This window comes from Bactrocera neohumeralis, chromosome 4, assembly GCF_024586455.1.
Source record: "Bactrocera neohumeralis isolate Rockhampton chromosome 4, APGP_CSIRO_Bneo_wtdbg2-racon-allhic-juicebox.fasta_v2, whole genome shotgun sequence".
Classification (NCBI taxonomy): Eukaryota; Metazoa; Arthropoda; class Insecta; order Diptera; family Tephritidae; genus Bactrocera; species Bactrocera neohumeralis.
This window is the reverse complement of record NC_065921.1, coordinates 44,834,137-44,850,803: the sequence shown is the minus strand read 5'-3', so window position 1 is coordinate 44,850,803 and position 16,667 is coordinate 44,834,137. Positions and strand designations below refer to the sequence as shown.

At 35.6% G+C, this 16,667-nt stretch overlaps 2 protein-coding genes across 3 annotated transcripts in view; both read right to left on the bottom strand.

The window, feature by feature from the left end:
• Window positions 1-16,667, bottom strand: part of LOC126754571 (craniofacial development protein 2-like) — a 484,843-nt gene that overhangs the window by 326,851 nt on the left and 141,325 nt on the right. The gene's annotated exons all lie outside the window — the stretch shown is intronic.
• LOC126754490 (CCR4-NOT transcription complex subunit 1) lies at window positions 528-16,496 on the bottom strand. Of its 2 annotated transcripts, none has more exons than XM_050466501.1 (11): window positions 15,310-16,496; window positions 12,611-12,835; window positions 12,023-12,550; window positions 11,494-11,953; window positions 10,143-11,351; window positions 8,798-9,559; window positions 6,461-8,057; window positions 5,489-6,392; window positions 4,247-5,415; window positions 3,781-4,140; window positions 528-3,696 (listed from the first exon to the last, which is right to left on the bottom strand). In XM_050466501.1, the coding sequence occupies exons 1-11, from the start codon at window positions 15,403-15,405 to the stop codon at window positions 3,603-3,605; spliced, it is 7,404 nt and encodes a 2,467-aa protein (XP_050322458.1). In that variant the 5' UTR covers window positions 15,406-16,496; the 3' UTR covers window positions 528-3,602. The 2 variants fall into 2 exon arrangements, with proteins under 2 accessions (XP_050322458.1, XP_050322459.1); XM_050466502.1 differs by having other exon boundaries at window positions 8,798-9,538.

The following is a 16,667-nucleotide window of genomic DNA, read 5'->3' as shown; positions in this document are numbered from 1 at the left end:
CAGCACTTCTCATCGTACCAGCTGTTCTTCTACCTTTTCCGAAAACCAACGGTTTCGTTTGCAGCTGTACGTAAGGAGCTTGAAATGCCGCCCCACAGTTCCCTTATACCGAGTTGCTGACGAGTGCTCTCAGTGAGCCACAGTGCAAGTCGAGTAGAAAATCGCTCGGCTTTATGTTGTGATTCCAGCTTCTCGGTGTCGAACCTCCAGGATGGAGTCATTTGTAGAAGTTACGCAAGTGAGGAAAGTTCTCTTCTTAAAAACACGTTGTGTTTAACTCGGCATTGATCTCCTTTTCTTGGTCACATTGCCAATATGTATAACATTCATAGCATTCTGTAACAAATCGAGTATAATACCTAGCCGGTAGTGGCGCTAAGCCTGGCTGCAATGGCCTAGAATCTGCAGTCGGCTGGTCATTCGTGACAATTATTACTGTGAACTGTGAACGCCAAGCAATATTTTCTCCATCTCGCAAAGCGATGGTGCAAATAAAATACGTTGCTTTTTTAATGAATATGACTATGTTTTATTTTAATGCATCTTTAATATATATTTATTTTCGTTTTTGTTACTTGTTTGGTTTTTTGTTAATTTTCTTTTTGCATTGTATTTACTTTTTCCTTTGTTTATATTATTCTTCATATACATATGTACGTTCATTCTATTCATTTATCATACATATATACATATATTTGTATTTATATATGTATTTCATTTCGGCTGCATATAATTCCTGCTCTCTCTTTCACTAGCAATTTAATCACTCCGTTAATAATTAATGCATAATTATAATTAATTGCTCAGTATGCATTTACATATATGTATATATTTTAACTTTGCTTTCAATTAGACATTTAATTAGAAATTATAAGTATTTTAATTTAATATTAATTACATACACTTTCCCCAAGTAAAATGATCAATGACATACAGTTCTTGCCGTTTTCAGCACATGAGTTTTTTATATAATTGTTGTTCTTGCAGTTTTCATTTTATGGATTTTTTTGTTGTTTATTAATTAATTTGATAAGCATAAAATATGAACGCATTAAAATTTTCCTCGCCAAACAAATAAGTAATAGTTAATAATAATAATTCAATGAATTAATTTTCCAAGGTAAATAAACTCGCTTAAAGCAATTGCGTTAGTAAAATGTAGAATTGCGATTTGTAAAGCAACAAATGAAATCAACTGTTATCCAATGGGATGTAATTTTTGCCTAATACATACACATGAATGTTAAGAATTTATTATTATTTTTTTAATTTTTAAGTTTGTTTATATTATTTTATAATTTTCTTTTATTTATTCCGTTTAAAACTGCACATTGCTAATTAAAAACAAAAACCAATAAATCGAGAAAGCACAAGTCTCCAAAATGTCTCTCTAAATCTTTGTGATTGTACGTGTGTAAAAGTCAAGTTGGGCCACTTGTGGTGAAACATACTCTCGAGTGTTGCTATCAAAATGATATGCTTATAAGCAAAATAAAAACATAATTCATAAAATTTGCACAAACGCATTTCTCGTTTTATCGCAAATGAAAAGATTTTCAAAGTAAGATTTTGTGTAACTTTATTTGAATTGTGGAGTACAACTTTTTTACATTTTTTTTAAATTTATATTAATATTTATTTTTATTTATTTTTTAATTTTAGTTTTTATTAATTTGTTATTATTTTTTAGTTTTAATTTATTTTGGAATTGTGTAACTTTATTTGGAGTGTATATTTTTTTGATGTAGTTTCAATTGAATTATTTAATTAAATTATTTTAATTTTTTTAGTTGAATTAATTTGTAATGTTTAATTATTTTTTAGTTTGAATTAATTTTATATTTTTAACTATTTTATGAAATTGAAACATTATTTTTTGACTTCAATTTGTTTTTTAATTTTAATAATTTTTTAGTTTCAATTTATTTTTAATTTTAATTATTTTCAGTTTCAATTTATTTTGTAATTTTATTTATTTGTTGGTTTCAATTTATTTTTTAAATATTAATTATTGATTAACTTCAATTTATTTTCAATATTAATTTAATTTTTAATCTCAATTTATTTTTAAGTTATTTATCTTTATACCTTTTATTTACCGTTTTTAATTTTTGTCACTTACATACTTTATGGATTTATTTATTTTTTTCTATAATCATATTTATTTCAAAACAAATTAACTTCTTTTCATTTCGGAAAAACGAAAATTGGGTTTGTACATTGCGATCCTGCTTCACGCTCTCCACTTTTTCTCTTACGCTCTCTCTCTTATACATCACATCATCGCCATTATAATTTATTTTATTTTAAAAGCATCACCATTAATGTTTATATATGTATATATACATATATATTTATTTTTTTAAATACCGTCAACATTTGCTAGGCTATGGTTGAAACGTGCACAAACATGTTTTCCAGCCAGCAAATGTTGAAATATTACAACTCTGCATTTCACGCTCTGCTTATGCATCGTTTTTTATATCATTATTAGTTTTACTTTTTGTTTTTTTTTTTGATACAAATATGTACACGTTTTGTAATTTTTTGCTTTATTGGATTTTACAATTTTTTTGTTTGGATGTTTTTTTTTCAATGCATTTATTTTTTAATTTTTGTAGTTTGTTTACTTTTATTTTTTTGTTAATTTTATTTTTTTTTTGTTAATTTTAAATTTTCTCTTTTTTTGTTATTTTGAGTACATATTACATCTGTATCTATGCTTATTGCTTACCATTATGCTTTGTTTTTGTTTGCATGTTTGTAATTATCATTTATTTAAAATTGTAAATTGTTTTGCCGCAGTGTTTCAGGTCAGCGATGCAGCAAATACATTTTAAATAACTCGCATACTGTACTCATACTCGTCGCGCTCCGCACATACTTTACTCGCCCGGTCTTGAACTACTCTCCCGAGCTGGGCTTGTTCGTTATTTCGGCCATTTCTCGTATGCTTCGATAAAGTGTTTGTTTTTCTCGCTACTTCTTTTGCCAACAACTATAAATTTTTACACCAACATCTGTAATTTGTTGTTTAATAATTAGCATATATGTTTTTTTTTTTTTGTTCAAATTAATTTTATATTTATAATACATCAATTAGTTATTAATAAATTTAATTTAATTTAAATTTGCTTTCAAGTGTTGCTTCCTCTTTATCGTGTATTTTAAACTACTTACAAGTAAATTATTTGTTTATTTATAGTATATGTATATATATTGTTGTTGTTTTTTTTACTTTTTTTCATTATCTTTTCCATTTTTGATTTTTCAATTTTTTTAGTTTTTCCTTTTTAAAAAATTTGCAATCTCTTAATTCATAAATCAATTATATGTTTTTGTATCTTTAGCTTAAAAAAACTTTTTAATCTTCTGCTATTTCTGTTCAATGTGATCGACAGCGTGACGCTCATAGTGGAAATGGACGGCTGTGGACTGTCAGCAACGCCGCCATCGCTACCAACAGTTTCCACAACTAAACACACAAATCATTCTTACAACTAGCACCGTTTATTTCCACTGCGTGCATACTACCATCACTAGGGTGAGAGCTACATTCTTCTACTCGTTTTGTTTGTCGTTTTTGTTGTTGTAGTGCAACATTAATTGATTTCCTGAATGTCACCATCCATATTGTTGATTTGCGGCTGGTGATTCGACTTGACCATACACGAACGTGCCACCGACTCGAATAACCTAAGCGTTCAACGAAAATTATCGATATTAAACAATTACGATTTTTTCTACGTAGCAGTAATATTTTGTATTTTTTGCACTTACCTTGAAATCTCTGGCGCACAGTGCACAAAGTCATGATCCCAGAACTTGTAGATAGGATTCTTGATCAGCTCGATGAAGGTGATCAACAAGCCCCAAGGATGTGGACGATTCACAATGAGACGTTCAAGTAGCACACGTGTGATCTGCTCTTGTATGGCCTCAGAGTTGGCCTCGGCGAACAAATGTAGCACTGCGCAGCTGAAGTAGTGCGTATGGCTATTCGGATAACGCAATTGATTGGCAATGGCGTTCAGGAAGAGATAGCGTCCTTCGGTATCCAAGTCGACAGCCAAATTCTGGAATATATCCATGTGTGCGCTGTGTGCGATGTTCGATGTATTGGGCACGAAATTTTTACTTCTGCGCGTGGGAATATTCATAATAAATAATTAAAATAAGAAAAGATAACAAAAAGTTAATGTTAGTTAGTGCATTTCAAACAATCGAAGAGCATGTTGTTACTCACCTTATGTGCGAAATAGCTTGCGTACCCACATACAGTACGAGCGCATTCATGAGTGGAATGTTGTAACGTGAGCCGGGCTCATTTGAGATCTGCAAGTGTGAGCGCAGCTCCGAGAGGAAAGTTACCGGAGCGCGTGCCTTCAGGTAGGAGTCGAGATCTTTCTTGAAATTTGCGGGCTGTATATTGAATACGTAATTTGAGCAAATTTTCGGTGCTGTTGCAGTCTCCGCCAACATATCCACTTTCAAATTGGGCGTAAATGGATCGGGTAAACGCATGTTGCGTGGAAAAGCAGCCAATATTATGTTGCGCATTTGTATGCAATTCGGCGGTATTGCATCACAAAAACCAAAGTGGTAGTCACATAAAAATTCAGGGAAATCGTGCAATAACACGAGCAGAACGCGCAGCGTTCCCTTGTACAATGTTTGTACGGGCTTCGCTAGCTCGGCATTCCGCAAGAATGGCGCCAGATAGCGGAACAAATCGAGCAGCAGCTGTGAGTACAGTGGCCAGCCCTTCTGTTGCGGTATCTGTGCTAGTATACGTCCGATAAAAATGCGATGTGAGATCAACTCCAACCAGGCGTAGCCGAAACCGGGTGCATGTTCTGGATTGAGGAGATGATACGTGTGCGAGAAGGCAGTTATAATGCTGTGCATCAGACTCTCTAGCACCGCGTCAGGTGAGCTCAGCTCTAGAAATAGCATCACAAAAAAGCGATGATAGCCGAGCTGTTGGAATGCGGTGCCATGCAATTCTTGGTCCTGCCGCAATATGCCGAGAACAATGCCGAGCACCTTGTTTAGCAAGTTCATTTTCGTCGTGGTATTGCCCGCTTCGCCGGAGTGGCGTACCAGCAGAGCAATTAAATGCACAAATGCGTCAATCCAGTGGAAGATTTTGGTGCGCGCTTGCAATGGAGAATTGCTTGGGTCGTTCAGTATGCGATACACCAAATCAATGCAGATTTGTGTGGCCTGTCGGAAAAAGCGCGTTATCAAGTCGTCGGTCTTCAGAATACCATACATATTCATCTTCTGTACGAATGATGTGAAGATCTTGGCCTCACGCGACAAATTGTTCGATTGGTTGTAGATGGAGACCCAGTCTTTGAGCAGGAATTCGGTCTTCTCTTGCAAACCAGGTGGATCATCGCAATCATTGGACTATAATAGTAAACAAAAAGAAAGATTTGTTTTTATATGGCAACAACATAACAAACATTTGTTTGGTACTCACCCGTACATGCTGCATGCCCGAGGTCATGTATTGTCTGGCACCGGCTAAATAGTGATCGGCTCCGCCAAAAGGTCCCGCATCCATCATATCTATCTGATGAGTCGTGGCGTCAGGATAGCGATGACGATTCTGTGGCAAGCGGCCCAACATCTCGAATGTGCCGGTCATTTCTGTTTCCAAAGTGGCGCTGGTGCGTCCATCAAGCAACCGTTCCATTAATGTCATGGCAAACGTGACAGCCATATAATTATTGCCATTATCCATAGCTTCGCGCAACAATAAATCGAATTGCGGCACATTAATGAAATGTGAGGTTATAAGCCATTTGATAGCTTCAACATTGTAGCGCACCTCTTCGCGTACATCGAAAATGCACTTGGTGATTGCTCGTTCTGTTACACCAGCACCAAAAGTATTCTGCAACATATTCAGTATACGTAAATGTATATCACGGTACAATTTCATTTGCTCGATGTGTTCGGGTATGTTCACCAATCCTTCAATGAGACCCTCAACGACACGTGTCAGTAGATTTAGAGCCGATTCATTATCACGTATACGCCTAGTTACCATTAGCGCATTGAGCAGCGCATGTATTTTGCTAGCCTGCAACTGCAATGTGGATATATTCATGGTGCTGTTGAGGAATGCATCCATTTTTGCAGCTAATTCGGCATATAGGAGGCCCATTTCGTCAGTGCCGAAGGTAGCCGGGGGCAACTCTTGTGGTTTGGGCAAGAATAGAGCGATATCGCGTTCGGTCATCTGTTGGAAACCAGGTATATTGCGTGCGAACTCGGCGTACACAGCGAATTGTGTATGTGGTATGCCGCCGACTTTTAAGCGTACTTGCTCCGGCATGCGCTCGGTTTGATAGGCCAATGTTTGTGTGTCATAAAAGCGACTGCAAAAGTAAAAGGAAGTGATTATAAACTTAGGTACCTATAGTAATACAAAGTGTGTGTGACTTACCCGCCCTCATCTCTAGTCATTTTACGTGTATCAAAGTCGGTGGACATGCGTCGATCTACTTCGGGCGTTGATTTCTCAGCCGCAGTCTTTTGTATAAAAGCGCAAGCAAGCTCGACGTTGTCATTGCTAAGCTGTATTGCCGCCGCTTCGATGTCCTGATAACTTGGTCCACCAGTCAGCGCAGATAAGAACGCTTTACGTATGTTATTTGTCAATGTTTGCGACAAGGAGTCCTTGCAGGTAATCATCGCCATGCCAGCCGATAAATAACGCACCATTTGATGTGCAGCTGTGCGCATACGATTCTCATCTGGATCGAGTCCGAAATCTTTGCGCACAATTTGCTCTGTTGTGGTCACTGCAATACGTACACTGCGATCTACGACCGGTTGCAGCCATTCGGTGATTGTGCGTTCAATTGCATTGAGTACAATATGCTTGAGACCGGGATTGGCATGCAAAAAGGTTATGTTCGGCGATAGTACCACATGCTGAGCGATCAGATGGAAATTTGTTATATTTATATCGACGAAAGAGAAACGCGGTTCGGGCGCTTGCATTATAACCTGTCCGGCTGATTCGTTGCTAATACTGGGCGAAGGCACCACACCGCCTGGTATGTTTGCGCCACCACTACCACCGCCACCCATAAGTAAGGCTTGTGCGTCTGAATCGTTGGGACCCATTTGCCCGGGACCTGGAGTTTGACCTTGTGACGGTTGTTGTTGTTGCTGTTGCTGTTGAGGCGGTGCTTCAATATTTTTGGGTTTAGGCTGGGCCATTTGATGTTCGATATTCATCGAACGTGAGGGGTCCTTCAAATAGACGATCGGCTTTAATTTCTGCAAATCCAGACTTAATGTCTTGCAAAGCACTTCTATTTCAAATTTTAAATTAAGCTTCAATTCAGGCTCCTGATGCAATTCTCCAAGTACATTCATAATAGCCATTGTCCATGGATTGGGTGTTTTGAAGACCTTCGATTTACCTGAGGATTCCAATATTTTAGCTACAAATGGCACAACAAACAGCAATTCTTGTTGTCCCTTATGATATGCCTCGGCCAATAGGGTTTTCAAGTCCAATTCAATTTGTAAAATAGGCTTATTGCGCCCCAACGTCATCATGCCCAACCAATGACCCAGATTCTTTAACAAACTGCGGTCGGAGAAATTCACCACACCCTTATCGGAACGTAGTAAAACTTTTATATTCCGGAGTGTCTCCTTGGTTACATATTTATTGATTTCGGGATTCTTCAGTGCCTCCAAGAAATTGAAATATAACGAATGAAAATTGAATTCCAATGAAGCGCGCTTTAGCACCAGATACTGTGCTAGCCACGGCCAATATTCCTTCGTCATGATTTCCTTAATCTCTTCGCATTTCTGCGGTATATTCAGTTGACTTAAATTGTTAAATATGAATGCGGTTTTATCCTGTACTGGTTCGGGCGGTATAGTGATCTTCTCCTCCTGATTGGCAACCAATAGTGTATCGATATTAGTAGCGGTTGCAATTGATTTCATACGTGATGCATGTATGGACTGAGCAACAACCATAGGCTTTTGTTGTGTTGGTGTTGTTACTATATTTCCTAGAATTTAAAAATCAAAAGAAACATGCAGTTTTAATAGGCAATATACCAGCATTTTTATTTCATATAAATTTTTAAATATGCATATTTTTCATGAACTTTTAAATATTTACAAATAATATTAAAAATTATCTGAAAAAAATTAACTATTTCTTTAAACCCAACTAAATTCTGGTACAGGGTAACTGAAATATTCATTGACAAAGCTTTTTGCCACAAAAAACTTTTATTTCAAAGCAAAGCTATGCAGACGATAGCACATGATGACATTATAGAGAAAATTAATAGTTAAATATATATTATATAATATTATACATATATAAAAAATATGACAATAATTAAAAAGAAAAAAATTGGTCAAAATTAAGTGTAATAAAATCTTTGGCATTATTCCGAAATGCATAGTCGCATACTTAAACCGATAATCTTTAACATTATATCATGTTCTGACCGACACTTAATCACGAGATTTAGGCTGTTGAGTAGATTATCACAATAATCTACTATATTTAGCAAGATTTCGCGATACAAAAATGACACTTGTTAATCTATTCACCAAGGAGATTTGAAGTGACAATCTTATTTAGCGCAATCTGTTTTTCAGTAGGAAAATTTATCACATTATCACTACAGACTGAAAAGAATTAGACAGATAAAATAAAAATTATAAAAAAAAAAATTGGGTCACCCTGTACCTTAAAATATAAAAAATATATGCACGCTTTTGTAAACAAACTCACCTGTCACGGAATTGCTGCGATAAATTGTATCGGGTTGCGGCTGCTGTCCACTACCAGCCATAAGCATTTGTATCTTGGCAGGTGGTGGTTCCTGTTGCAAATAGCCACATTCTACATATTGAATCAAATGCGGGGGAAAGTCATTAAAATGTGCAATGGAACGTATGTATTCACAGTATTTGTTATATGAATGTAGTCGATTTTTGAAACGATCCAATGCCGTTATGCCGAAATTATACATTTTCGAGTCCTGTTTGCGCAATGCATCCAAAACACAGCGCAAGGCTAAACCTAATGCCACACATGAGGGCACTAAATTACGCTCTATTATGCCACCAAATAATTGTGCTGTGATTTGTAACTCCTTCTCTGGATAGTGTGGGAAAAAGCGATATTCTTCGAATAGATTACGCAACATACATTGATAAACTTCTTGTTCACGACGTATATTCGAATCCTTGAATCTTTGCAATATATCAAGTACTTCATCAATAGACAGTGTGGGATGTGGTGGATGATTATAGATACGTTGAAAATATGAATTAGCCTCATCTTCAACTTCCTTGGAGACGGGTCCTTGCAGATCAGCCATACCCGGATTTATGGGGTTAGGTGGCGTTGGTGTCGGCTGTTGCGCTGCTTGCGGCATTCTACCTAAATTTCCTATATTCGGTGGTGGGATTTGCATAGCATTCAGCGGATATGGACTGGCAGCTGGATTCATAAGACGTGACGGAGAAGCTGGTGTAGACGCCAAATTACCTATGAATTAGTATATTCAATTACGCCAACTTAAAAGATTTCTATAGAAATAAATTTATACCCAGAATCTTTACCTCACAAACTTTGTTTGAATATTTAGAAATGCCCATGGGTTTAGAATTTAGCCAATTTAATAGTTCGTATAAATAGAAGTTGGCTTCGACTAAGAGCATTTTGTCTGCTATCTCAAAGAAATTCCTCTGCAGTATATAAATATCTTTTTTTGTGTATTGTTTGAAACTAAGTTTTCAGTCGGACATTAAATTTCAGCTCGTCATTTTTCAAATTAGTGAGGTTATGTTTTGCAGAGCAATATGATTGCTCTAATTTCTGGTTTGGGTTTATATTTCTTTGGTATAGGTATATTTTTATTTTCCTAATGTAGTTTCAATAACTTTGCTAATACAGTCAAGTGTGAAATTAACGGTGAAAGTCATACTCTGTTGGAACAACGTAGTTGTCCATTCAACTTATGTTTTTAATAGTACATAAAGCTAAAACTACCACTACTGCACGTCTTAAAACGTTTCTTTTAAACTTATTTATAATAAAAGTTATGACCAATATTTACTCTTCAACTTACCTAAGACGTTTCCAAAATTGAAGGCGCCATTAGGTCCACCGAGATTTAGGCTGGCTATATTTGTGGTTAAATTCGATAACGTATCCATTGTGGGTCCAAACATTTGCTGTGCATTCAAATTGGCGGAGAAAGGTGGTGGCGGTACGCCCGGTACACCGGCCATATCCATGCCACGATGGCCACGCATAACACCTTGTAGTTGTGGCACCAATGGTGGCACGGCGGCTCTTGCCTTATTCGCCATGATCGAACAGTTCGCTGTCATTTGCATAATAAGATCAACTATTTCTGGTGGTACATTGCCAATGCAACCTTGGAGGCATTGCAACATTGTTGTCACTGTTTCCGGTGGTAGCTGAGCCTGTTTGGAAGGCAATTGGCTTTCCGGTATTTTAGCGTTTGTTATTTGTGGGCAACGACGTTGTAGGCATTTCAAGATAGCTTGAATGAAGGGCTCACCATGTTCACGTATCTTATCACTTAGCCATTTTTCCAGTTTAAGGTATTCGCGTCGCGATGCTAGGCAAGCCAAATCGATAACAAATAGAAATGAACGTTCATTAAGCAGTGTCGATAGTGCTTTTAAATCCTGTGCTACATCAAGTATGCGCGAAAGCTTAACCTGATCATATTCGGTGCCGCGCTGATACCAATCCGACATAGACTGCATAATAATGGGACGTAAGATTACACCAAAATTTTGTGAATTCCAAGCAGTCATAAGTATTACACCTGAATTTGGATGATTTGCTAGAAAAGTCGGTATGAGTTGACTAAAAAGTTCTTGACGCAATGCAGTAATTGGTGGATTTATGTGCAAAAGTGACAAAAACAATATATCGGGGCAATGTTGTGCTGGGAATTTAAACAATTCAATAACTTGATGGTAGAATCCTTGGTCGGCAATATACAGCAAAACTTCCACTAAGTGTAGAGATTTCCAAGCACACACTTCTTTGTTATCGGTGTCTGGTGGCGTTTTTAGCATCTCTACTGGTGCGGCGGTGAAGATGTAATCGGAGAATGTAAACAGATCGGGATTTTTTAACATAACCGCTATCAGCGAGAGCTGTCCGTTTACGTTTTGCCAATGACGATATATACATTCTGGATGTGGAAATAGAGCAGATTGTGTACCCAAACGGAAAATGGTCAGCAGCAGATCAAGTCCGATTCTGTCCTTCAAAATGAATTCCGGATGATCAAGTTCTTAAAAAATAAGTAAATATTTAAAGTATTTAATTTTCTTCAATTTGTTTTAAGATGTATAACGAGAACTTTAAAAACATTTCGATAATTTTTTCTATCGCTTTCACAACATAGCTCGCGCGCTATAAATTATTGAACTTACCTAAGCAAACCTCTTTCCAATTCAGTTGTGGCACTACCTCCTTCAGTGCCTGCACAAACACGTCCGGTTTCCATGCTTGCGTGGTTTCTGTGCTGATGGTACCCACTGGGTTGCCACCGACTTTGTCTTTTTTGTCATTTAAGTTGGTTGTTTTATCAACGCCACTACTCGTAACGTTACTGCCGTCATTGTTATTGGCCACATTTTGTTGTTGTGTGTTGGGGCCAGTTCCCGGCTGACCCGGCCAAAAATTGGCCGGAGTTCCTAAGTTCACATTGCAATCGAGTAATGAGGAGTGCCTGCGGCACATGAGACCAATGATCTTGGCCACATCCTGTGATTGAAGTTCGCGCGAACCACAACGTAGATGATTCTTACATTCTTCAACGCTTGAGGTGAATTCGTAACCAATCTCTAGGATTAAATTAATCCAGGATGTGTCCATAATATTATTATTCAACTGAAAAAAATTCACATTTTTATTTTTTTTTTATTTCAATCAATGCAGCACAACAAATGTTCAGGTTACCTGTGTAGTAAATATTGTCTCGCATAAGTTGTCATAAATATCTTCAATACCAATTTCTGTCAAATGTTGACTAACGGTACCGCCATCAGCGTATTGTTTGTTGTAAATCAATTCAGTGTCTTCTGGTGGTAATAACGCAGGAGATTCACAACAATTAAGTCTTTTACGATATAAATGTGGCGATAGTATGAGGGGAACTCGTTCAAGGGGAAATTGTTTGCGTAGTAAATCCAAAAATTTACTTTTAAGTTCTTTGCTTACAACTTCGTTTATACAAACAAGAAGCAATTGTAATATTTCTACAGATACGTCTTGTAAATTACACTTCTCAGCAATGCTATTTTCTTTATTTTCTAAGAATGATTCAATCAGCTCACTGAATGATACTTTGAGGTGTTCCAAAGAGTATTGGCGTAAATCTGCTTGTGACGAATGAGTTAATGCTATTGACAATACAACTTCACAAAGTTTACTAATTCCTGTTAACTTAGTTATTTGCGCTATAAGTTGTGGTGTCGGTTTAAGAGTCTAAAAAAATGATAAAACAATGAATTTTATTTAAAAAACAAATTCAGGGTAAAAACAAACCTTTTGTTGAGAAAAGCAATGGTCGACAGCAAAGCAAATATTCGATATGAAGGACGCTCTAGTCAGTTGATTTTCCAATTGAGCGCCAAGTAATTTAGCTTGTGCTTCTACAATAAAGTTGTAATTCGAATTCGGACTTGTTGATATCGTGTCAGTAAAATTGATCACCGAGAATAGGCAGCGCAAACAATGGCGGTCCGCTTCCAAACCGATCTCTTTTATATACTGTGAATTATTCAAATATGTCTAGTCAATACTTTTAATAACGTAACGGTTATATTTTATAATTTGTTAACAAAAAGAAATTTTCCTTTTAACCATTTATCTCTAACGCAAATTTCTCAAAATTTTCAAATGTGTTAACGGGATTATGATTGAACGTTTAATAAGCTGATGTATTTTACAAAAACAATACATGTTTATGGCCAGAATAAAACTGCCCTAAAATTTGCTATAAAATTATTTAAAAGTATTTACTTTAAATCAATTGCAAGAAATCCGCATGCAGGTAGTAAAACGGTGATTTCCTTCATTGTAATATATGAAGATGGTCGTTGAGGAAAAGATCTTAACTTATATTGAAGAAAAAGTGAAGATATTTCCTTGAGAAATATTTAAGCCAGTTTCCGATGTTTATATAAATATGTATATCTCCTAATAAACAAAAGCCATAAACATAATTTAACAATAATGATTTCCATATGCAATTTTGATAGAAAAGTTATGCATACAATAAAATAAGGCAAAGGTTGAAATAAGATTGAAGTCCTTGTAATATTAAAATTTTCAAACATTGGAGATTTCTCACCGATGTCCCTCCAATTGGAAACAAATTGAGAATACTAAAAGCAAGACCTAACGAAACAAAAGAGGGACAACGCTACGCACAATATAAGTCGCCAACTTGCATATAAAGAAATACCAACATTTTTCTCTTTCTTTCTACAGCATAAGATATGTCTTTCCACGAATCAACGCACTGCTGCTGGCAGATTATACACTTCGTCTATATGAAAATGTACATATTTCATAAAAATATAGAAATTACTCTACAACAAATTACCGATTTCCAGTTATTCCGTTTAATTCTCAAGGCTTTATTTGGTAACTTGTATTTTAGTTTTAATCAAATTGTAATACAAATTTTCAATCACAGTTTTATCTCCATTTTAACTTTACTTAAATATATATATTACATTTTTAAAATCCGTGAATATCGGAATGTTTTCTTCATTGAAAATTGTCACTTCACTTCTTTACTTAATTCAGAATTTTCAAATGAATATTTATGTCATTTGTTTCGCGTTTTCACTAGCATCTTAATTTCTTGCAAATTTTTGTGCGTATACTTATGACGAAATAAAACAAGATTACAAGGCGACAAAGCTGCGAATACGACGATGGAAGCGACCAATGACCAATTAAAAAAAAAAAAATCAAAAAGAAAAAGTCCGCAAGTTCTTGCAAACGCTTTTTAAAACATGTTTGCACAGTTCTATCAACAAACTAATGAACAATTTTCAGAGCCCTTTGTTAGGGCTTTAATTTGTACTCATTTTTCAACATTTTTATAATATCTTTATATCAAAAATCGAGGTTGCAATCAGAACAAAAAGTAACAAAATTACTGATCACAAATTTTCTTTGCAAACTGTAATGGCGTCGGCAAAAAGTGATTGGATTAGCGAGGAGAAACGAGTGGAAGATAAAACTTGACGAAGCCAATTTTTCTCTTCAATGGCAGCGAGTTTGTTTAATAGACGAAATTTGACAGCAGCTAATGCGTTTATAAAAATGTATAAATATTTCGTATGCGCAGCGGAATTGGCCTATATTGGTATTTTGAAAGAAAACATACTGTTATTGCAGGTACTGCTAAATCAGCCGTAATTAAAATATGTACTTTTATATACTATCGGATTCATCGAAAATATCACACATATTCATGTCTCAAAATACTATTTTTCATTTTGTTTCGAAAGTGTCCATTCAGCGCACACATTAAATACCCTGAACGTCACTATCCGATAAATCACCGGTTAATTACCCAACAGCGCTACCAAATATTTCTCTTAAAGTTACTTAAGGGCCAATTGACAATTCTAACCCAAACACTTGTGTACGTGATCTTTTTGAGTTACATGATGTGTATGGGTTAGTTGCCAGGCTAATTCTTTTTATATATATTTGTGTTCCGATCCAGTGATTGATGGGTATATTTCAAATGCAATACAACGTAAAATTTAAAATTACAAATTATAAATAACTGGCAGCGACTAAAATGATACGGAAAAAGCGAAAATAACAATAAAAGAGGTGTGTTCAGGTACATTTCAATACTCTTTTAAATGAATGACAGTGGGAATAAGAAATAACCGATTAGTATGATAAAGACATAAGGCAAGGGGGTTTGATCAAGCAGCAAGGAGGTAATGAGGCAATGATGATACATCTCTGCCATAATTATAAACATTGACTTCACCCTAACCAACACTATTGATCACACATGCAACAATAACAATACTGCCATTGTTGAATACAAAAGCTTCAAGTGGTCGCATGTTGACTGCTGTGTATGCACACATATGTGCATACGCGTTTCCTGTGTAAATAAAAATGTCATAGCCGAGACCTTTGAACACACTTTCTACAATCATTAACACCAGTAAAAATATACAATAATATAAAATACACAATACCTGATTTATGTTCTCGCTGGTTTCAGCAAAATTTGTCTTGTTCAGTTGTTTGACCAAAATACCAATCTCCGCTAGTGTGAATTTCAGTTGGTTCATAGCTGGTGTCCCATTCAAGGATTGTACGGCAACGGCACACGATGTGGGATCTGTCCTCGGGAGTGAGCTTCAAGGACAGTGATTGCACTGAATGAAGCCTTCCGAAGAATATGATCACACAATCGCAGACGCGAGCGGCCAATGTACAAAACGAAATTAAAAAATTAAAAAATAATTTCGTACAATCGAATCGTATGACAATTGTAACGGATTGGCGAAAATTCGTTCACTTTTTGTCCAAAGAGAATATAAATTCGAAAGCGATATTGGACGAATGACGTTGACAATTTCTTTTCTCTTTTCACGTTTTCGTTTTCGTATTAATATTTTTATTATTTATTATATATATAATTGCTTGGTTTAGTAATTTGGAAATTGCGCAGCGGAATTGGCCTATATTGGTCGTCTTACGTAGGTTTTGTTTTTATTATGTTTTTGATTTATTTATCAAGTTTCAATTTTTTAGTTTATTTTTGTTGAAAATAAAAAAAAATATGCCTGGCTGGTAGCACTTTGACAACTTGTGATTGTTTTACACTGAACAGGCACTTCAAGTAGCCACCGATTATTCACCTTCTGGTTGTTGTTGTTCTTTTTTTACTTATTTTATCTCGTTGCTTTTGTCTCTAATTTTTTTCCTTATTTGCTGATTAGCGGATATCTTCGTTGAGGAGCCTCAAATTTCTTCGTTGCTTTCACCTTTACTTTGGCCCCTTATATTAAGGGGCCAAAAAACTCATTTATACTCCAAATCTCGCATTAAAATTATATTCTCCCATTAATATCAGAAAATAAATTATTATTAATCTATCAAAATGTATTATTGCCTTTTCCCTCTCTTTCGCTCAACACATTTTTTCACGTACACCAATGCCTCGTCAATACACGTAATAATTTCACAAAATTGCGCTCACATATATTTTCTATATTAATTCCATTCAATCAAAAGGTATATACACTTCGTAAATTATTCAAATCGGTCGTTTCCACTATTGATAGTGATTTCCTCGCAATTAAAAATTAGTCCACTTTTCCTATTCACGGCAATTTCCTTGTCTCATCCAGCAAGACTACGAAAACCTCACACTTCATAATTTTCTACATAAAATACATGGCGTTGCCACCTTACGGGTAGCACAAAAATCTGTTAATATAAGAAAAGGAATTTCCGATGTTTCAAAATAGTAGGTATTTTTGTGCCTCCGGATAATCTTGAAAATTAATTAATTAATCGAAAAAATTTAGAATTTGCTATTGCTACT